Raw genomic sequence first — 24,184 nt, forward strand, 5'->3', positions numbered from 1 at the left:
GGAGCTCCGCATGCTTTAGGGAGCTGCATGTGGGGCTGCAGCACTGCAGTGATAGCTGGTTTCCCTTTCCTAAACCTACAAGGAATGCCCTGGAAAGAACAGCTATATTCTGTTCACATGTTTACAATATCAGGATTTAGAACTCAAGTTGTTAGCTCCTTAGGCAGCACAAGCACCAAAATGTGGCTGAACAACAAGGGGTGTGAAATACTGAGACACTGGGCTGTAAATCCACTAGGTCACCTAAGATTTCTCAAAAAGCGCTATCATTTTATGTTCAGTGACAATTCTGCCCTAAAACCCTTAATTTACATTGATCTAAACTTTAATCTGCATGGTAATATGTTTGTTAAGTTATGCATAACAAACCGCTTTGCTGGTTTAGACTATAACCATGAATGGTAGTTCCAAGAATCATGTTCTGCATTTTTACATATTTTTTAAAGCAATGTGTGTAGCAGGGGGGAGATTTAAGAAATCAGTAGAGAATGCACTGRTAGATAAAAGCCTTGCAAATTGTCTCCTGAGCCTCTGTTAGCACAGCTGTTTTGCATTCTGGTTTTGAGAAGTACACGTGGAAAACTTTTAACATTTACCTGAACAAGTGTTGAAAGAGGTTGATGTTGTGTTCTACTTTTTTTGTCAGCATTAAAAACAGATGTAGTGCTGAAGGTGTTATGGGCAGCACAGTGATGTAATTGTGAACCAAAGCTGACATTTTGATGTCTTATCTGCAAGTCTTTAAGACTGTAGTTAGATAAAGTGCATTTTAATGTGATTTTTCTCTTGTTGTTGTTATTATTGGCTGGCAAACAGTTTGACTGTGTACATGCATGGTAACATTTTATATATAAATTGATATCTATTTGGTGGTGTAGAGATATACACACACAAATATATTTAATTTATGTCTGTAAGCAAAATTGTGGTACAAGCTATTTGAACATGGCCTTAAAATCTGTTTCCCTTTGTATTTACTAAAGTAAGTCTTCAGTGCTACCCAATATGAAATGACATATGACAGCTACTTGCTTAATTATAATTTTTGCAACTACCTCTTGATTAACATATATAAAAAGCCTCACTGATGGGTGTTGATTGATTAGGTTCTATTTAGAATAAAGACTGGAGGCATGATGTTGGAGGATTAAATTTTGATGTTCAAGAAAGCTGAAACCAGAAAAAGCTGCCTCTTCCATTGCAAGGAGGACAATCCTTTGCCCTGCCCTGTGCAGTCACTCCCAACTGATGTTGAAGCCTGGAAAGATCAGGGAGGCAAGGATAATCCTGAATTTCCCTGTCAGTTCCAGCTGGGAATAACAGGTACGGTTTTGGTAATCCAGGCTCCTGAATACCTGTAGCTTTGTAAAAATAAATATATACACAAATAAATAAATTTCTAGAACCTGGATCTTTTCTGAAGACTGTAGAGCCCATCTCCAGAAGTATTTACCAAGCCATCTTTAATACAACCCTAACATCTTCTYGCTAAGGATGTGGACTTGCTCTTTTCTGCGTGTCATGCTCATGTCACCAGCACAGCTTCTTTCCTCTCTGGTGCTGGTGCCTTGCCCCAAATGCTGATGTGGTGAGGAAACACACAGTGGAATTCTTACAGCCTTGGGAAACCACTGTGGTGATATCCCGATGTGARCAATTTGGCTGAATGATGACTGAGAAGATACATTTCCATAAATATTTAAGTAAGTACAGTCGGAGGAAGGCTTAAGAGTTTCTCAAAATGTTATGTTTCATTTATTTGTCAGTATATGCTTGCCAGCTGGTAGATGCACTGTTGTTATTTATCAGGAAAAACTGATCAAAATATATGGAGCAGGAGGAAAAGGGAGCTGATTGGATCTTTCTGGTCATCATCATGTCTGACCATATTCTGTTGAGGAGGTATGTGACTTCTGAAATGGTATTTTTTTCTGGCTTTTCCTCTGTAAAACAAACCCCCCAAAATTACAACTATCGTTACAGATTATAGGGAGTATTTTTTTACCTTTTGAGGCAGCTGATAGTTAAATAAGGTTCTACAGTTTTCCAGAAAGTAAAGTTTTATTTTCCACTTGGTACTTTTGATTATTTGTTTTTTACAGAGTGAGGCAGTGCTCCTTTATCTATGCAATTGCTGTGTAGCTGAAAAAGAAAGTGGTAATGAGGCAGTTCATGACCAAGAGTGTCGAGTGAAATGTGGCCACATCTTTCAGCTCTGCTTGTGCTGTTCTGTTTGTCTGAGGGGTTTTTCAGGAAAGTCTGTTCAGAGACCTGAGGTCTCAGAAGGTGCACAATAATGGTGATGCTTATGTACACTCATGATTTTTACTGTACCCTTTTTGTCAGCTTACCCACAGAGTTAAATCCCTTGCTCTTTTACTATAAGTTATCACATAAAAATATTTGTTCCATGAAACAAAACGAAGGGAAAAGCATATTATAAAGCATGCATTTTACCTATAGCCAAATTGCTGCAGTCTAAAGTAATATTTCAAGTCCAGACTTACAGGGTTTCCCTCCCTAAATGTTTATTTTGCTAATTCTGCTGTAGTTAAAGTTGCAGTGCAATCAGATTTAAACCCAGGGTTAGCACTGAGGAGTCCCTGTAAGGTCCTTGAAGAAAAGTGTCCCCGATTCCATGGGGCTCAAGGGAGGCAGCAGCCTTGGAGCTGGATAGCACAGAAAGTGGGTGCAGGACAAGGAGCAACGGGTGCAAACTGAAAGAGGGGAATTTCGGGTACAGGTATGGGAGCAATTTCTTACACTGAGGGTGCTGAGACAGGCTGCTCAGAGAGGTTGTGAATGCTCCATTCCTGGACGTGTTCAAGGCCAGGCTGGATGGGGCTTGGGCATCACTGGTGTTCAGCCATCTCCACTGGCTGCGACTCCTTCTGGGGCTGGCTCAGGGCTTTCCTCTCTGGAAGCAGATGGATGCTAACTATACATCTGTGCACATGGTAAACATATCTAGCAGCAATTTGAACACCTAAAATTAATGTAGCACAGGTCTTACTAAACAATTCCAGGAAACAATACTGTGAGCTGATCCTGAATGTGAAGCCAGTCTGTAAAAGACAGTCTGGCACATAACCAGGTTAGGTTCCAAAACAGGTTAGGACTGTTGCTTAAGGTAGCAAACAACAGAATAAAAAGAACCAATAGAGCAATAAAAGAAAAGGAATTTACATACAAATATCCCATTGTTCTGGTTTACCTCATCAAATTTTCTCTCCTCACCAGCCTTAGTAAGATGAAATGATATGGAATTCCATTCACATCTCCTTCAAGGCAGGGGGAAAGGTAGAGTGAATTCATACCTTTTTCTCTTGGATGGAGCCATTTTTATGCAAGTCTGCGGTAGGCAGGGAACAAGTGCATTTAAAAAAGGAGTTGTAAGAACAATGAAGAAATGGAAGGAAAGTTCAGTCACTGAAATGGAGGCCAGCCTGCTGAGAAGTGTAGAGGTTTATATTTTATTTTTCTTCCAGTAGCAGCTGCTTTTCTTTTGTAGCTTTTTGCCCATTTTTTTTTTTAACAAATCTCTTCCCTGCCTCACTTGAGCCCTGGGGTTCTCTCTGGGGTTTTATTTAGTGGTACTGAAGAGGGAAAATATTTGGGTGCATATCAGACATCTCCACACACTGCACCTTCCTCCTACAGTGGCCCAGACAGATCTCTGGAGAGGGAGAATGGAGAAAATCCTCCCTCACTGTAGTTGCTGGTGTGCAGGTAGAATGTTTTATCACAAGCCTGGAGAATTCTGATGCTCTGCAGCAACATGCTGAGATCAGGCTTGGGTTAATAAAAGCAATGAAACCAGCACTTAACTTCCAAATGGATTTCCATGGAGACAGCCAGACAGTAATAGTGTTTGGACTTTTTTATTCAATAAAAGTTTGAGTTATAAATATTTTCCATTTGCTTCCTATTTACAGTTGTAAAATATTTTAGGGTAGCCTACCCATCACCTGTCATTCAGCATCTCTATAAATGTAGTGAAAACATCATTGTGAAATAAAAACATCTTATTTCCAGCCCACAAACCCTATTTCCACACACTCACAAAATAAAAYCAGAGACAAAAAAGAGGAGAGAAGGAACTGGGGGGATGGGGAGCGAGACGAATACAGTACAGCAGGCAACAATGCAGGACTTGCTACACAGTAGCAGAAGAAATGGGAACAAAATTGAGTCTGCTATGATGACAAGCTGCTCAGGACATTTGTGATGGACCAGCGCTGTCCAGTGCACCTCTGTAGCACCAGCTGAAATCCAAATTCGTTTTCATTGTTTTCCTGCAATTCCAGGCAGCGCTTGGATTTTCGGTTCTGGATAGGACCTCCCTTTAAAGAGGGGGGAAAAAAAGAGAAAGAAATATTTGTGTTAAACATTGTGAACTTGTTGCATTGCTACTGTGTGCTAACATAAATTATAGAACATTCCAGCGTGTGTCTACTGTGAAAAACTTTCCAGTTAGAGACAAGATAAGCACTAGGTCATATTTGGAACGAAAGTTCTTTTGTCACAGGCTGGTTTAATCTCTGATGCAGTTTGCAGTAGCCTCAATTGCCTGATTTCCATTTCAGCAAATGGGATTTCTGGAATTGAGCTGTGTTTCCAGCCATGCATTTTAACCATGAGCCAAAGTATCATCACTGGATGTTCAGGACACCAGACTTCATGGCTTGATCATTAGACTGAATAACAAACCCACTTTTCTTGTCATCTGTATTATTATTTCATCCAGATTTATTTGAATTCCAAGGGAGCGTTTTTCTCATTTTCTCATCTCAGACTGTAGACAATGGTTTGGTAGCCAAATCTTGGTTTTGTCTCCATTGGGATTAAAGATGCAACTTTTACTGACTTGATCAGGACAAAGTTCTGGCTTTATCTGGGAAGTCAGAAATAATAACAGCAAAACTCCTTCCATCCCTCTCCCAGCTGAGAAATGCAGAAGCCAAGCAGCGATGGGTGCAGCAACGCGAAGGAAGGAGCAGGAGCAGAGCTCAGATCTCCTGAAAGTCAGGACTTTGCCGTGGTGAGTGCTGGTTATCATTTGGCTTCTGGAAACATTCTGCATTTGGCCATGGTTCTGCACGTGACATGACAATGCCACGCGGTGCCTTGCCAGCAGCTGTCACCTGCCATTTTTGGATGTAGCCTCTCCGGACGGCTGAAATTAAGAAGATTCATGTGCAACCAGAACAAATAATTTCTTTGTAAATAAATGTGGCATTTAAAATGAGATGCTAAAATATGCAAATGAGGTATCTGTTTTGAAGGAAAAACATGGGTATGTGTTAACTTTCTTCTAAATTAATTCAGCACAAGTGTCTTTGGAGCTTAAATGTAGTCCTCAGGAGAGTAAATACTGCATAATATGAAATGCTAGAAAAGATTTGAAATGCACCCACTAAAAGCTCATTTTACTGCTATATTTCACACAAACTTTCTATCTGGCAAGTTCTACATCCAATTTGCAAGGATTAAAACTTGCTACTAGAAAATTACTCCAAATAGAAGCCAAAACTGATACAATGAACTTTTGGTTACTACTAGCTATAGCAATAACTACCAAGCAAATTTACCATCAGTTAGCTATAATTTCCAAGCAAATCTAACATCAATTGTTAAAATACAATACCGTATAGTTATACATGTATTTCATATTTTTGTGCATGTTTTTTGCATATACATTTTCATATTTAAGTTGAAGTCAAGTATTCAAAATGGAGAAGAGCCTGAATGCATTCAGATTTTTGTACCTCTCCATTCCATTCTGCATAAATGGTACTAAAATGTTTATAGGCTTATATTGAGACACAGTTTATGGTGAATAAAAAGAAATATTTTAATACACCTTTTTTAAAATTAATAGTGTCATATTAAAATATGACAAGAATATTAAGTTACATATGGCTTAGGGGCAAATTTACTAGAGCTCAATGAAAGTTGAGACATTAACTATTGCTTTCTCATGTCCAAGCAGAACAATGGCTCAGGTTCCTTGTCCTCCAGCTATAACATCCTGTGCAGTTTTCCAGTTAGTTCAGATATTAAGTACAGGCAAGCTGGGGTAATATTTGATCAAAAGAGGGAAAGGATTTCTAAACAGAGAAATGCTGCTGATGTACTAAGTGTACCAACACTGGTTTGGGGCTTGTGGAAATGCTCTTTTGTGTCTGAGGTTCAAAACTTCACACTTGGCAACACTGGTTACTTAAAAAGCAGATAGCCTCACTAAAAATACAGAGCTTAACTTAGTCTATAGGCTCATTTAATTGAGTAATTAGGTTCTGTTTTTCTTTATATTTCTCCTTTAACTGAATCACAATCCCTTTCTGTTCTGAGCTGCCAGGTAAACAGCACTGCTAATTATATGGTGCTATAGCAGTAGAGCATGTCTTAAACTACAAAGACATATTGAGAATATTTGCCTCCTTTGTGGTTAGAAATACCACATAAATCCAAACTCTTGATAAATGAATGATGCTGTTTTTCCAGCCTGCAGCTCTCACAATGGAAGAATCTGGTGAAGCTGATGGGGGTCACTGTTCCCTTAGACCCACGCAGCTCTGGTGAGATGAATCCCTCTTGTACACTGATGTCCTTGGCTAACGGATGGGATGAAAACACGAGTGGACATTAGGATGAGGCTGCTGTTTAATGGTGTTGGGCTCTGCTTCTGCACTCAGTGTGCTCACCAAGGGGCCATCTGAAATTGGTACAGAGATTCCCTGCTTGATTCCCAGCCCACCAGTTTAATTCTGCCTCACAGCCTGCATTCCTGTACTTCTCTGGAATGTGGCTGTGGGTAATGCAGCACTGYGCATCCTTTATTTTCATTAGCTAAAGGTGGGTAAGAGTAACTGAAAGGCCAAAGTCTACAGGAGCAACAAGATGTAAATTCAGTAATTTTAAGGTCTGTTCTTTTTTTTATACAGCTAAACACAGTATCTGTTATCTATTACCTAATACCTATTTAAATGAGATCTAAATCATCATATTTATCTGTGGAATACTGCAACAACTCAGTAATTAATTTGCTTGTCTGTCTTTCCTTTTCCTTCCAAAGCAATTTTGACTCTTGATGTTTAGGAAATGCATGCATATTGTAACTACAGCTGTCAGCAGCAAATTTTATTTACAGTTTCTTGGGATGGCATAAACCACCCCCTCCAAACATTTATGGATGGAAGAAACTCTGTGGAAACCTTCAATGGTGACTAGAATCACAATTCTCCACAGCATGCAAAAGCAAYGTTATCAGAGGATATGGGAACAGGGCAGCGCTGAGAGCAGCTCTGCACATCCTCTCCCTCCCCTGAAGGATGTGGTGAGAGTCCATCCCCTATAGAGGCAGAGTCCTCTTACCTTTCTAAGGCAACCACACTGGAAGCTGAGGTACTTCAATTAAGTTGTTGACTCTAAACTGCAGAGGAGCAGCTGTGAGACCAGGCAAACTCACACTAGCTAGGACATTTCCCCCAGAAGCTAAATCATGCACTTGTTTTCAAAATAATACAATTTCATTTCATTGATTACCAGCATGCTGGTACCTGATATGGCAAAGTTCCATTGTGTTAAACTTACCTTAGGAAAAACTCCTCTTTCTTTAAAAAACGGAATTTGACTGTCTTTAGCATTACCACTGGAACCTGTTTTGTCTTCCGGATAACCTACATCCCTCTGTGGAAACACTGAGAAGCTTTGGGTCACCCTGCCATTTCTTCTTWGCTGAACCAGAGGGATCTCCATTAGTACTGTGTGGCAAAGCATCTTTTCTAGCCCCGGAACTTTTGTGGCTTATTTGTAGTTCTGTATTTTTCTAAATCTGTCATGAAGTTGGACACCAGGCTTGCACGTAGTGTCCTGTCAGCATTCTCATCCCTGTGAAAATGCTTTTCAGCCTTTCCAGGAGCCTCTTTCTGTACCTTTCACACTCATGCATAAAAGCATTAGTCTTTTTAAGACAGAAACTGCAGAACTACTCATTGTGGGGCTGTTATCAACAATGACCCACTATCCCCTTTTCTGAGTTGTTACTTCTAAAAAGACCAAACCAAAATATTTCTGGTCCTGGTTCCCAAATAGGTTACTTTGCATTTGACTCCACTGAAATAACCCTTTTCCCCCCCATAACAGTACTGTGCCTTAGATACAAGTTATTCATAATGAACTCAGAAAATATAATACAAGTTTAGTACCCTACTGAGGTAGCTGACATAACTGGGATCAAATCTAAACAACATCTTGGCTCTGTGCAAAGAAAGCAAGGACAAATCTGGTTCTGTTCTGTTAGTAAACAGATTACTCACACTTCTGACACAGAAACAGAGCTTTAAAACTTTCTGAAATGCCTGCTGGGTAAGAATTACCTGAGTAAATTGCCAGTAAAGCTTCATTCTCTTGGCTTTGGCATAATTGCATTCAATGAGCCTGGGCCTGCTGTTCACATCCACCAGGCATCTGTTGTCATCATCGTCGATAGTGGGGCTCAGAACACCCACGTGGAGCTGCTGACTGCTCGTGTAATAAACATTCTGCAACAGCAAGCACAAACAAGATTTGTGGCCTCTACACAGAAGCAGCACTTTTACCCAAAATCTAATGGCAAAGATAAATATGCTGACTAGCAGGAGGCTGACCCCATAGTGGCTTTTAAATTACTTTCTTTCATGCAGGAAGCAACACAAAATTTCAAAAGTTGGTCTGAATTAATTGCTCATTGTTATCAACAAGTCAATGCTGGTTAAGTATTTAAGAGAAAATATGCAAATACAGCTGATGATTTTCTCCTCGTGTGTCTTTTTATTTCTGTTTTCTATGGCCATACTGAGGGTCTACAAAGAGCAAGATAAACACCCTGGGACTGGCTTGAATATGGCCATCAGCTCTGATTAAACTATTTCATCTGAGGATAATACTTCACTGGAGATGGAAAAATAAAGAACAGCAGCACAGGAGTTCAGAGCATCTCGATCTTTTATAGGACAGAAAGATGTTTTCTACAAAAAAAATGCTAAAACGCACACTTGAAGCAGCTACTATATACAATAAAAAGTTATTAGCAACTGGTGACAGACACAGGCAGCAGAGAGATCACAATGGCCATGTTTCAGGGCATTTGTTCTCATTTTACTTTCTATGTGTCAATACACACAGACAAGAGACTGGAAAAAGGGAGAGACACTGGCTGCTCTGTATTTCTAGCCAAGCAGTGCCCTCAAAGGCCTCAGGGATTACACGGACCAAAGACATGAGTTTATTATATTATACAAATTTTTGTTACTCTGTTTGACTACAAAGATACGTGTGAGGCTTCTCTAGAAGAAAGAAAAAGAAGGGGAAGGAAGGTGAGCATGCCAGACGGAGGCGATACATCATCTTGAAGGTTAACATTTTACATAAAAGCCCAGGAAGGTAACACAGGACTATGCCAGGACTGCCTGCCTGCTGACCACAAACAGGAGGACCCTGAGAAAGATGAAATGGAAAAATCACATTGTAGGTGTTGAGTCTCTGATAACTCTGGTAACAGTCACAACAGACAATAGTGCTCCTGTCCACTCATGTCCCTGTCATTTACTGGAGCTATTCTATTTGCCTGTAGCAAAAAAAGAAGCTGGAAGTTATGCTGTGTGTATGTTGGAATCTTTTCTATTCTCAGAATTTCCTGGTATTTGTTTATTGTTGATGTTGTAACTTGTTTTGTATGTGAGCGTTCTTATTTGTGAAAACTGATAAAATAGGAGAGAAAGCAGAAAAGCAGAAGCAGCCATGTCTGAGGAGAGATTTAGGAGCTTCATGTTAAAAAAAAAAAAAAAAAGGAAAAAAAAAGAAAAAAGAAGGCATGCTGAAAGCAGTCAGTGCAGGGATTAAATACAATCAAAACAAATGGTGGTATTTTGGGCAAGACTGTGTCCGCTGTTTACCCTCCTGTAACACTGCCAGGGCAGATGTAAACTGGGCTGCATAAAAGTTAATTAAGTTACCAGTAATGRTATCGATGAATCCAAGGTTTTGCCCCCCCTTAATGAAGTTTCATTGTTTTCACCCCATAAAAATGATAACAAGCCGGAGCTGGCTGAAGTGAGGTGAGTGCAAGTTTAAAGAGGTTGCACAGTGAAAAGCTGAATGGTTCAGTCAGTGCCTACAGGTGGGGAGAGCAGGGTGATAAAAGGAGCAGGCAGAGCACATTGCCCTTCTTTTCCTACATCATCTCAGTGCTCGTGGGCCGAGTGGCTCTGAAAGGGCAGCTTTGGGCACTGACCAAAAACCACAACAGCTCCACTGTCCTGGGGCTATGGGCTCCAAAGCCCTTCTGCACCAGCCCCAGCTCTGCATCAAAATCCAAAACCTACTTCCAGCTTTATCGTCTAAAAGCCCAGTGAAATTTCACCTCCACATTTTCAAATGTTTTGCTGTTGTAACCTGCTGAAATCATTGTGACCAAAACAAGCCGTACAAAAAAACTATAGCATAACACAAAGGAAAAAATAAGCCTGGAAATGTATGTGCATTTTTATCTCCTAGATGAGAAGAGTTCTGAACTGTTGCATAATATTCAGGATAACAACTCTCATCTCTTCTAAATTAAAACAGTACATGAGAGCTTGAAATGCTCTGATAATTTTAAATTCTTAGGCACTGCAGTTGCTCTTAACAGTTTGTTTCAATTACATTTTCAATACAGGGKTTTTTTTTTCATTACAGCTATTCTGGGCAAATGGCCTTAAAAATGTAAATGTAGGGAAGAGAGCTCTTACAGTGACCATGAGAGGCTCAGTAATAATTATTTGAATATTATAAAATAAATTTTAAAAAATCTAAAGAAGGCATTGCATAGCCTGAAAATCGATTACTTTGATACTCCTCTTGCCTTCTTCCTGCATCAGCCTCACCTATTTAACAAAATGCTGAATAAATTGTTTCTGGTCAGACTATAGAGACAGCAGATGTATGTCCCTCTCCTCCCATATCAATAACAGATGTATCAACTGTGGACAAGATAACCAGAAAAGATGATAAAGATGGATTTAGTCATACACAAAGGYGACAGAATTCAAGATGAAGAGAAAAACCCAAAAGCTGAGAGATAAATGCAACACCTAAAGCCATACAGAAGACGTGCAAGGTAATGAGAACATGACATACAAAACACAAAGTGAGAATACTTCATAAATTATTAAAACAAAATCTGTGAGGAGCCTTCTGTGATGTACAGCATCATCAACTAACCAGCTTTTCTTAAAAGCAATGAAGAAAAACCTTCCCAGAGAAGTCGCAGACTAAGGAAGCCCTGGGGTTCTGTGAGCCCTGGGGTCCAACAGAGGAGGGCAGAGGTGTTAATTGATTCATTGATTCATTGATTCATTGATTAATCCCACTGTCTCTCCACAGGGCATCCTTTGTGGCCTTGGGGTGCTCTGAGCACTCCATGAGCTCCCTTGCTACTATTTTTTGCTGACACGATGCATGATTCTTTTCAGCAGTAAAGGATGAAAGCTGAGTTTATCAAGCCTAGGTAAATCACATCAGACTTTTTGCCAGTTGAAATTTCTATTATCTCTGTGGAAATCCTGCTTTACTAGGCAAAAGCTGAGGAACAGAATGTCTTTGATAGCATTTTCTGAGTACCCTTCTGACATTACTTCTGCAGSATTTGCAATCTTTCCTGCCATTAAAAGTTAACTCACACTTCTCTATCTTTCCAGCACATCTTCTAATACACGGGAAATCGCACCAGTGCTTCTACTGCAAAATATTAAATAGTTCTGCTATCATGAAAGAGCTCTTACCCATTCTCTGGGTTGAGCACTTCCCTTTTATTTAGAAGAATGGATGAGTGAACAGATACAGCATATTACAGACAACTGCTTTTATTCCTGTTCTATTTTGTGGTTCAGAGTTTTATTTGCTTTTTCAAACACCTGTCYTCTCTGGCACTGGCCAAGGTATCTTTGACTCTCCTGCTGCACCTGCCTGCCTAAAGGAGCAGTCATTTCTCAATCAGAAAAATGCTCAGCTATTTCTTTCTCTTAAAGCCTTCTTGGCTCTAAATTTTGAGGTAATTCAAGTTCTTAATATTCTTCCTCACAGCACTCAAAAGAATTTAACTACTTTTTGAATTCTTGCTTTTTAATTTCAGTTCAGKTCCTGGAACCTGAATGTCAAGATTAGAACTTTAGCCAGATCACTGGTTTCACTTATAGCAGTATTTTCCTTTTTCATTATTCATGCTCACCTTCAGCAGTGATCCTATGCACTAGGGAAGAATATAGATTTCAGAAGCATATAAGACATTTTAAGGTTCTTTTTTTTTTTTTTTTCCTTTCTAGGCCATTCTATTGAAACAAAGATAAAATTTCTTCAAAACGAAACCATTTCTCCAAGACTACAAAAATCCTTTATTCTTCCAAATGAGAAAATCAATGTTACTCTTGGGAAAAAAAGGATTATTTTTCAACTCTCTCATTTCACCATGGCTGGAGTTTCAATTCCAAGTGATCAGTTCTCTCAATTCTCACAGGCACATGCAATGTTTTCACACTACATGGTTTCAAATACAAAAATAAATAAGCAGAAATATCCATTCCGTTATTTCCAAATTGAGGGATGTAAAATATATTCCCTCTAAACCAGAATAATGTAGCTCTACAGCTTTTTTCCTCTGCCATTATTTTAAACCAGTGAAGTGTAATATATAGAAGACCTATCCTAGGTCTGAGACCTGAAAAAGAACCTCTTGTGCTTGTTCCTTTGAGTTCCAGTGTCTTTTACCCTCTGACCAGAGAATGACATTCATTATGTCTGGTACTTCCATAAAATGAGGAGACAGGTTAGTCCCTGTGCTATTATTATAAAGACCTGTGTTCAGTTGCAAAATAAAGTGTGCAAATCCCTCACATCCATCAGATCCTCTGATCTTCACTTGCAATGAAAAATTCTCTTATTTAGGTTGGAAAAGACTTTTAAGATCATCCAATCCAACTGCAAAGCTAATGCTGTCCCAGCAAGTACAGAAATAATTCCCTTATAGCAAATGACTCGGTATCAAATTGCTTCAAGCCCAAAAATCAGATTAACAGGTTCTCCCTCTGAAACTTTGCACTGAAGTAAATAATGAGAATTTGGCCAGAATCAAACTTCAGGAAAAAGATTAAAAAAAAAAGGTAATATATAATGTGAAATGTCCTAATCCACAACACATCCCCAAGAAGAAAGTGTTGCACTGCCTGTGCTAGGCCAAGCAGGACTGGTTGGTTTTGGAAGCCTTTGAAACATCTCTGTAGCTCCCTGACACACCTGTCATATATTCTGAGGCTGCAGCTTTGAAAAAGTATTCAGCTTCTCAGGTGTACACAGAAAAACTCAGCTTTGAAAAGGATTCCAAAACACCAGATTTTGCTTCTCTTGCAAACAAGGTCACAATTCCTATTAACTTTCCTATGATCAAARTCAGGATTCATGCACTGAAAGAAATTAGCAGAAATATAAATAGCCTTAATAAACTACTGAGCAGGAATGTCTTATATAAGACATTAATTGTAAATCTGTATTTAGAATCCCACTTCATTGATCRATGGTACTTATTTATTATATAATAAAGTCTCTAACAATGTGGTATTGTATATCATTGTGGTATATATATCATTCTCATGAAAGAATCTTCCAGGCTATCGCTCAGGAGCAGTTTTAATGAGAGTGAATGCTGTCATCAGCCTGCCTTCAAGATTACAGGCTGGTTCAACAGCAGTCTCAAACAACAACAAACATCCAGGCTCAGGCAGATCCCAGAATTAGGAAGGGAATGCAGTCAGGCCTGGGATAAGTGTCTACTGCAACTACAGGCAAACACCTTTGACATGCAAAACAGGGGCACAGCTAAAAATACATCATTTAAGGTCTGAACATATGACKGAATTGTTGCTTTTCTTCAACAAGTTCAGGAATTAGAACAGCAACTTTCTCCTTTTCTGCATGAACCACTTAAAAAAMCCCAGCAAAASCCTCAGAGCCTCACACCAGCTTTAGGTTTTATGTACTGTCTTGCCAGTACCATTCTTCTGCTTTCACCTCTATCTCCTCTCACTGTGGAATGGAAGTACTAAATAAACACATTTCTAAAGTACCTCAAGATACAACATTTTAATTATGAAGRAGCAGAATCTTGTCAAGAAGAGTTTCCCTTGCCTGTTTCCCCTCTGTCATTTCTTTGCTGCTATCTCATTTGTACRGAACTTGAGCTGACATTCAAAGGTAGTTCTTTATCTGCTGAATACTGAACTGTGCTAATTGAAGTGACTTCTGTTATTGTTGTTTGTCTCTCAAMTATAATTAAAATTTCTAATTGGAATTTGCAAGCACGCCTGCCGTGTTCTGTTGTCCCAGATGATGAGGCACCAGAGTTACGGTGCCCTCGCAGAGGATGAGGATGAGGATGAGGAAGAAGAGCCCTGGCTCAGGGGGAATCCATCATTGCTTTGCAAACACTGAGGGCTGTCTCACAAACCCGCTGCAGGCAAGCAGCAGTTCCCCCAGAACTGTGTGACAAACAAGGCACAGCCTGTGCWGTGAGTGAGTCTGATGGATGGCATTTGCAGGTATTGCTGACTTCATCATTCATAACTTACTGAAGCACACTGCCACTACTGATCAATATTAAAGGCTCTCAGCAAAGGAGCAGTGCAGAAAGGAGTTTGAGCACGTGCAGCTTGGCAGGGAGTACAGAATCGTACCTGCAGCTCACCAAATTCATGTTCCCACTTCACTGTGAGGTGCAGGCACAGGGGACAAGACCACAAGTCCACCCTGCTGCTCTGTATTTATTTCTGAGACACGACGAGGATTTATTGGCTGTATAGCCAAATCAGGTAACTGACAATTCCTGYGTAAAAATCACATTCCGTAGGGTAGTGGGTTTAGGGTTATTATAGGGTTTTTTCAAGAAAGCAAATATAAAAGGTAACCAGGTAAAAAAAGTATTCAGACTGGAGGGATTTTTGAGTTTCTCCAATCACTCCCACAAGCATGTCCATTCATGTAATTTTTGCGTATGTTACTTTTAAGGTTAAATAATGTGCACATCTGTCTTTGACAAGCATGTTCTAGGCCATGCAACATTATTTTTCCTGTCAAAATTTGCCTTGAAACACTTTCCCTTAAACCCATGTACTTTAGTTGGGGAGACACACGTCTTTACCCTCTTGCTTGCCAAGATAGTAAATCCAGATGTGATGTAAGAAAATGGAAATGGTTTAATAATTTGGGTTTTTAGCACATACTAGAGTAACAGGACAACAGCAGAGAAAAAAAAAAAGGGCTTTAGAAGAGGGGTTTTCACAAGAACAGGGCTTGGAATTTGACACAGTAAAATGCAAAGAAGGTGTAAAATGCAAAGAAGGTGGTTGTACATTTCAGATTAGTGGAAATGACACAGTAAATATATAAAGTAAAAAAAAACATTTGCTTCAGATAATGCATAAATAAACTGAGTGTATGCAAATAAAGTGTGTGTATGCAAAATGTTTTAAAATGCATTGCTTCATTCATATGACACRCACAGTTAAGGATGGGAAATGAAAGCTTTTATCAGCAAATCTGGGTTGGTGCTGACTCTCATATTCCTTAAATTCTTTCAAAATGAATAAATCAACTTCCTTGTGAAAGCATTAATATGCCAGGGCTTCTCGATTTAGAGCAGAAATAATGTTCTGTCTTTCCCCAAAGGAACTGCCAAACATCCTAGCGAGGGGTTGTTGCAGGAAMCAATGACAGGTACGAGATGGTTCATCCCCCACAACCCGTGAAGCACCAGCAGAGAKCACAGACAAACTCACCTGAGGTGTCAGTCCATGGCAGATGTACATGATTGGGATGTTCTCTGTGTCTGGCCCTTGATCAAGGCACAAATCGCTTTTCAGGGAATTCTGCAGCTAAAATAAAGAGAAAGAAAATGAAAACAAGAAAGTTTTACATGAGAAAAAGATGGTGTGCTTACTTTCTTTTCAGTAAAAAAATTGTATGTAGTTAAACAAAGAAATATGCAAAATTAAAATATGTTGCAGTGAAGATTTTGAAGGGAAAGCAACTAGATTGAATTCTTCCTTGCAGATAATCTAGCACTATTGATTTCAATACTGTTGCACAAAGTTTCAGGCAGGSAATATTCCAAAAACCCTTCAGAGATAGCAATAATTTTTTGATATATGTTTTAAGCTATTTAGTCTCTGGCACACAATACATACAGAACCTGAATGTATCGTGCTGAGTAAGATAGATGAGGTATTAAAACAGCTTTTAAGAATCACTCAGGAGATCTTCTGTTTTTTAGATGCCCTTATCTCCCAAAACACAGCAGCTGCTCTGTGGCACCCTCAGGGCTCCTCAGACAGTTTTCTGTCAGTTAGTTTTCTGTCTGAGGAGAAATATCTGAAGACAAACCTTTCACTTGTATGATCTGCTCTTATTGATCATGTTTCCTGTTTGGGAATGTCAYGAAAAAAGAAAAATCTAACTCACAGGAATCAATTTTTGTGAGAATGACACTGGATGGGAATGTGAAAAGCATGTCCTAGGTATGGCACCTCATTATGGGCCTGTGTTAACGTCCTCTGCTCATCTTCCGTGCCAYGCACACCTGCCCTCTCTGCTTCTGGGCTTGTCACTTTTTGAGGGGCAAGAATTGCTTCTGCCTTCATTGGCACTGTGTAATTCAAGTGTGATTTGGGCACAGACCAGGGCACTACTGTCACACAGGTAATGATGACCCCAAAGTGCATGGATTAACTGCAGTTTCTGTTGGATACCACGTAATCCTTGAACCTCTCTAGATTTACATGGCTTGGCTCTGKGAGGTTTGGCTACCTTGGAATGTTAGCCTTTGATTCCTTCTTGTAGCAGATGTCCACTGTGATACCTGTTCTAGGGTGGGTTGGGATTGCCCTTCAATGGCTACAAGTCTAAWAAGGGAAGGGATCACCTTTAACACTTGGATTTGATTATAGTTAAGGTCCCTTCCTTCCTAAATGGCTCCATGATTGTAAATTAAGATCTGTCTACAATCTTAAGAAGGCTGCAGTTGAAATCCAGAGCCTATTTGTGAATTCACCTGCTGCCACAAACGTGTCAGCCCCAAGGTGTCTGCAAATTCATGCCTTGATTATTTCTGTGTGGAATGCAGCCCATGAAGCAAAMAAACAACAAAAAATCAGGGAGGAAGCAATGTTCAGAACATCTCAGGACAAATGACAGCAGAGCTGTCACAGCTGTCTCTGTCAACTATCCAGTTTAATAAATTATTTTACCAGTGACTTCAAGATGATCTGATTCTTTTATTTTGAGCCAGGCATTTTCTTTGTGAATTGCTTCCACTATTACACCTTTCTGCCCCACACTTTTACAATGGGAAAGGTAAACAAGGTCCTTACCACCCCGTAGGCGACAGTATCCGAATACATTCTCATTTCTGGATACACACTGACGAGATACCACCTAAATGTCTTGCACTGGAGCTTTTTCCTTAAGGCCTTCCTCTCTGAAATATCACCAATATCAATTCCAGAGTCCTGCACATAAAACAAAGGACAGAAAAAGCAGAGAAGGCATCAGTGATACAGTTCTACATAAAGTGAACATCCAGAACGTCCCTCACTGCGGAATCACAGAACCAACAGTGGTGGAAGGGGCCCATGGGGACCATTGAGTCCACTCCTGGCCCTGCACAGCACAATCCCCACGAGTCCAAGATGGTTTTGACTTATGCCAGTGACCAGGTTTGGGTTTGAGGTGAGTCTGCTACCCACACAGCCCCCAWAAGTGCCTCAGTTAAATGTGACACGGGTCACCATGGCAGGGCCTCTGTCAGAGTCTGCTTTGGTTAATGGCACCCCTCCTATTGGCTCCAGTGGGGTTTAGATCCAGTTTCCAGTGAATATCACTGCTGTTCTTTAATTTCCTGGCACTTTGCAAATCCAAAAGGAATTGGCAGGAAGTAACAAGTTGCCCTAGAAACCTGCCGGTGTCCCCGTGAAGCCTGATCATCAGTGTATGACATTTCTGGCCATTTTTGCAGTCTGGATTGCTGCTGCACTGCAAAGAGCAGAAACTCTTCTCTGAAATAAACTTCTTTTGCAATGTAAAAAGAGAAGTTGTTGTTTTTGTCAAAAGCAGTTGCAGAATATTCTCTCCTGTAATTTTCACTCTCCTTTACATTTCTGGCTAACCTAGCTTCTACTTATCATAAGAGCAGATCACAAAGCATGATTTTCCTAAAGGCCCTGTATATAAAAGTCAATAATTTATCACATTAAATTCACGCAGCAGAAACTTTTAGAGGGGAGTCTAAGTGAAAATCTGTGGCTGCTCTTTGTCAGGAAGTAAAATGAGACATTATGCTCCACACTGTGCTCTACCACATCTGCCTCAGAGCAAAACACAGGATAAATACATTTCCATAAAGAAGTCTTAAAACCCATCTCCTTAAACTACAGCCTTTACTGGGCCATAGACCCCCCCAAAGATATTGTCAGCTGCAAGACAGGATTTAAAAATAACATTGAAAGCACTGAATTTTCTTAGTTACCAAAAAGTATTTTCTTAGTTATCAAAAAGGTATCTGTAAAAATATCTAGATTCCTGAACTGCTGAAGCAACCACTGAACCTCAAAGCACTGAATTAATGCTAATCTGGAACAAGTACATTTTATCATGGAAGCATTTTCTAGCTAAAGTAAAATTGACTTCCACATTAGCAAAGTACACTAAAAAGTACAAACTGAGATTTGGCCTACACAGATCAGGCAAAACTCAGTCTAGAAAATGGTGACTCCTCAAGACCTACATCATGCACACAACTTTATGTGGAACTACTCCTTAAGTGGCAATTTTTTTCCTAATTTTRCAGCAAGTGACTAAATAAGGAGGCTTTAGGGTGCCGAAAGACAGTCAATGGATCTCATGGACAAATCCTGCTCTGGCTGCACTTGCCAGCSTATCTGCCACTGGTGTGAAGGAAAGGAGGGTGCCAGCATGCAGACATTCCACTCCCAGCATTAACAAAGCTTCCTGACTGCTAAATTGGTTCAGTGCCTCCCAATCCTTTCTCATGCAACCCCGCAGGCACCAACGCCAGTTCCCTCAGTTTACTGTACAAGAAAGAGCATCAAGGGCCTCAGCAATCACATCCTTTCATGCAGCTGGAGGAAAAAAATAGCTCACATGGAGCACACTGCCTTTATCAGCGTGTTAAAGACATAATAAATCAGCATGTTCCCCAAAGCCAAGAATATGATGGGAAAAAAAAACCACAACAAACAAAACCAGAAGCGTGGGCAGAACACATGGAGAGCACAGTTCTTGGTTCTGGGACTTGAAGAATCTTTCCTGTGGGTTTCAAGTGCTTTTCTGAATCTATTTATCTCCGTGGCAATGGTGCAGAAATCCCCACGGCAGCAGAGGTTTCCCTTTCTGAAGCCCTGGGTTCTTCAGAGAGAAGCCTGGAGATGCCGAGAGCTGCCTAACCAGTCTGACTCCTTTCTATTGGTACTGCTCTTAGCTCCCAAAGACTACAAGCTTTGGAAACACCTGGCTTCTCCAAAATTTGGGAATTCTTCCATGGAAAAATCAGCTCTGGAGTTTTGGAATAACATATTGGAATAACATATTTCATGGAAAGTCCTGATTATTACAACAGAATAAATTTCTGTTACCTACACAGTCCACTACCAGCATCCATCAGCTTCCAGGCAGGGAATTACTCCTGCAATTTCCCAGTTGCAAMTGAACTTTGCATTCTTTATGAATTTGATTTCAAATTGCATTCAGATCTCAAATTTGCACAAGATTAAGCACCACCACCATCACATCTGGATGAATATTATGCAAATCAGTGTGTAATACTGTACATCCTGGTTAGCAATTTCCAAGTTTCGTGTTAATGCTGTGTTTACAAGTCAAAAAATTATAGACTTGGATCAATCAATGAAGACCAACCAATCTTCAGGAATATAACTAAAAATACAAAATAAAAACTGAAATTTAAATCTATCAGGTTAATCAAAAATAAAATTTGGAATTGCTTTGCCATAAAGTAGGTAACCCTATCCAGGGCAGAAATACCTTTATCCTTGTAAGGACTGCTGTGCAACTTCTCAAAACAGGGACACTTAAAGGACAGCTTGGATTCACGGAACATGAGACTTTCAGAAAAGTCCTTTCCTGTACCACGTTATAGAGGATTTTTTCTCACGGTCATGGCAACTTATGTGGCTAAAGTTGCAACCTAAAAATAGGACAATGACTTTCCCACTTTGCCAAAATTATCTAGTTTTAATCACAAGAGATGCAAGAAGCTATTGAGAGCAGCTGAACCAACATCAGCATTCTTATATTTAGCTGGGTTTTTTTCCTAACCTTTTTTTTCTTATTAGACTAAAGGAGAAGTACATAATTTCATTTCTTGAAACAGAAATTGCAGCAAAACCAGTTTCTCTGAACTGTTGTGAAATCAGAGATTTCATTTAAAAAAACCCTAATTTTCTCTTTAAGTCTAGACCATTTGCTTTTGCTATAATGATGAGAACTATACTAAGTTAAACTCCAGATCCAACTAGAGCCATGCTTTCCAGCTTCTAGGTGGAAACAACCCGTTCTACATGGATCCTGAATAAGCAAGATTTTTCAGAATAAGTACAGTCACCTTTCTCTGAGCCCTTTAGCTGTTCACAGCTGAAATACCATTGGCTACAAGGAAGAACAAGAAAGGAAGAACAGCTAAAATCAAACTGAACTCTGAGGTTGGCTCTCTGATATTCTCTCTTCAACACAATGGACCAAGCAGTGCTCATCACGGCAAAGAAATCAGGACAAGCAGTGCAGTGGGGCTGCAGCTGATTGTGCAATATGCCACAACCCCCAGCAGCCACCCTCACTCTGACAGGAAATACTCSAGTCAGACACCCTGCACTTGCATCAACAGATGTCAACGCCCCTTGGCAGATCTCTCCTCACAAATCTGGTGGAATTATAGCTCTCTGGGAGGGTGAATAAAAGACTGAAATTCAAAATAAGATCTGCAATGTAGATTTGATGGTGTTTTTCCCCCACACTTCTGCACCTACTAGTTTAAAATGTCTGTGAAGAGGTATCAGTGAAGATGATGAACTTGGTAAGAAAATAATTTTTAAGGAATCTAAAGGCAAAGGAATTATTCTGGAATAAGACACAACTACATATATATGTTTGTATGCAACTGTRGATGCATCTTATGCCTATATGTGAGCCATAAATATACGCACACGTGTATACAAATAAAATTCTAGCAGAAAAATCTGAATTCAGGGAGGATGCAAACCCTAAAGGACCTGAAGCTTGCAAGCACTGGTATCTGTCTGTGGCTCACCTCCTGGGGTATGTTCCAGGCCATRTAGACGTGGCTCTTGAACTCGTCCATCCAGACCTCGGCCACCCGCAGGGCGTTCCTCCGCACGTGCGCCGTCAGATCCTCCGTGTACGGCTTGTGCGCTCTCTCGATATGGGCAATCCTGGAGCAAGGCAGCACCTCAACGCTTCCTCCACACTGCCACACCTAGGAGGGGAGGAAAAAAGGACATTCTGGTGGTGACATGCCCCAACTCCACTGCTGGCCTCCAGCAAACACACTGGAATTGTTTCATTTCGTTGTTACAAAGCAGAAAAACCACTCACGATTTGTTGGACTATTGAGGTTGTGAGAGGAGAGAGGTGCCCTACTGTGAATTATCCCTGCTCTTCTCTGCAGAATTTCTACGATGCCAGTAGCTTCTCATTACAATCTTCCTGGATCAATTCAGCTATTTTCAGGACTCTTTATTAAATTATTTCTAGGGCACTGAACACAGTAATGCCTGGTTCAAGTTGGAGTGGCTTGCAGGCTTTTCTCTGAGGTTCTGCACAGTCCATACCAGCCCATGCATGCCCTACCCAGAATCTCAAACCAGGAAAACTAAGCAACTCTTCAAGATAACTGAAGTTTCAGGTTCTGGGAAGATGAGGAATATAAATGCATCTTATGCTCTGCTTTAAACATTGTTGAGAAAGGACCAGGTCCATTCCTTTTGAGAGTGAGCGACGAGGACTGAGACTGCCTCATGAAAATGCTGTAGGAAAAATGTTATCAGAAACCACTCTTATGATAAATTTTCAGTGTAGGTTACTGTATCTGCTCAAATATATTTTCAGTTTTGCCCACCACAACAGAGTTAATTGTACAACATTAATCACACTTATTGTATTAATTTCTGATTTTCTGCATTCAACAAAAGAGAAAACCTCTTTGGCAGACTTCAGAGTCAATGAAGTACATGAATTATTTTACATAGCAGCTCTTTTTCTGTGTATCTTGYATTATGTAAGCTTCCTAACAAGATCAAGGCAGCCCATTCATCATGGTTGAGTGGATGCAGCTGAGGTGAAACCCCAGCTGTACCCAAAATGTTTGATCCTGCTGAACAAATACCTGGGTGTCCCAGAGGCAGGTGCACTCACTGAGAAGTGACAGCAGAGATTCCTGGGGCTCGGTGTCTCGTACCAAGAGAGCAAAAAAATGGAAGCCAGGGTGCTTTTTCCTTGTAGACTCATCCAGGAGATCACATTCTGGTCTCCCTCCTGATGGCCAGGGCTGTGGGCTGGCAGAACATCCTGTTCTGGAGCTGATCTCAGACCCCGCAGCTCTGTCCACCCACCCTATAGGCATATGCTCTACTAAGGAGGCATTTTGTTCAGTCATTCATTTTATATATTTAGACATCTGGCTTGAATACAGCATCTAGGCATTTGGCAGCTCCCGAGACCAGAAAATGTGGCATGAATTCAAAAAGTTTACAAAGCTTTTTCTGAACTGGTGCCTAATTGCATTCAGCATATGGTGGGAGAAAAGATAGAGCCCTGCCTTCCAMAGCTCTGTGGAAAAGGAGCTCTACCATGAACCTGCTGCAAAACCTTCAGCACGTCTCTATGTCCAGAGCTTGGAAGRCCATAAGAGGAAATAAACAGAACAATTATCAAAATAAGGGCAAAACTGAGATGATCATAAATATTTGAAAATAAATATGCAATTGATCTGTCACAAGAATAAATAATCTGGAAACAACACTTGTGTCCTGWMTTTCTAAATATCATATTACATGGGCAATCCAGTTTAACAATCGAACAAAAATAAGAGTTTGTCAAACTTTGAATTACAAATTATCCAGCTACATCTCCTAATAAAGACTGAATGTGAAGTATCACCAGGCTGTGCTCACACAATGCCTGCCTTTTTTGTCTTATGGGTTAAATAAATAGCTTTGCTCGAGAAAAAGAAAATGTTTGCTCCAGGAGAAAACAGAGGGTTTCTTCTAAGAAACAAATGTGTTTGTGTTTTGAACTCATCTGTCAGTTTCTAGCTCAAGGCAACAGATCTCTATTAATATTTATTTAATAATGTATGTTTAATATTTTGAAAACGCTGCTACAAAGCCATAGACAAGGATAAAATTTTAGAAGTTAAAATAATATACCAAATCAGAGACCAACAGGGCTGAGTAGCAAAACAAATTCTGCAGAGTCAAGAGAATAATCCTCCAAAATCCTGTTCTGTATGGCTTGCTATGGTTTACCAACAATGGATACTTCAAATAGAGTTTCCAACAAATTTTCTTCCACTCATATGACACAAATAATTAGGTGTGTGTGCAGATAATGAGGGGGCAAAAAAAAATTCCTGGGTGAGGATAGTGGGAAAAGTCTCTCTTTAGTCAGGGTCTAATTCCTCACAGTGGTTTGGCTCACAGTACATTTATACCCTCTGGAACAAAGTCAGTCATATAAGGACACGGGACCATGTTCTACTTATCATGCTTAATAAAAACAGGTAGCTCAAATAATCCTAACACCTGCTGCTATTTCTGCTGTCAAAAACAAACTCTCTAGTTCCTCTAAATGTTTGCTCTTACAAGCTTATGCCTAAAATTTCCCTCGAGGCCAGTTAGGGCACATGAGGGCTGCTTGTCCATTATCCWGCATGATAATGCTTATCACACAGCAGAATTCTAGAAAAATCTAGATTTTCCTTAAAGAAAGGAAAACAGCAGTGGAAGATAAAGCACAGTGAGCAATATACAGTCACAGATTGGAGAGCACCATTTCAAAATGGAAACAT

General features: G+C 40.0%; 1 protein-coding gene across 2 annotated transcripts in view; it reads right to left on the reverse strand.

The window, feature by feature from the left end:
* Positions 1 to 4,079: 4,079 nt before the first annotated feature.
* GALNT18 (polypeptide N-acetylgalactosaminyltransferase 18) overlaps positions 4,080 to 24,184 on the reverse strand; it is a 37,759-nt gene continuing 17,654 nt past the window's right edge. For both annotated transcript variants that reach the window (XM_057381998.1, XM_057381999.1), the window contains 5 exons: positions 21,407 to 21,592; positions 17,436 to 17,573; positions 15,846 to 15,941; positions 8,382 to 8,546; positions 4,080 to 4,343 (listed from right to left, as the gene is read on the reverse strand). In XM_057381998.1, the coding sequence (XP_057237981.1) occupies positions 4,197 to 4,343; positions 8,382 to 8,546; positions 15,846 to 15,941; positions 17,436 to 17,573; positions 21,407 to 21,592 (732 nt within the window). In that variant the 3' untranslated portion in view covers positions 4,080 to 4,196. The remainder of the gene's footprint in view (positions 4,344 to 8,381; positions 8,547 to 15,845; positions 15,942 to 17,435; positions 17,574 to 21,406; positions 21,593 to 24,184) is intronic.

This window comes from Malurus melanocephalus, unplaced genomic scaffold, assembly GCF_030028575.1.
Source record: "Malurus melanocephalus ecotype Western Australia unplaced genomic scaffold, MMel_1.1 scaffold_545, whole genome shotgun sequence".
Taxonomy (NCBI): Eukaryota; Metazoa; Chordata; class Aves; order Passeriformes; family Maluridae; genus Malurus; species Malurus melanocephalus.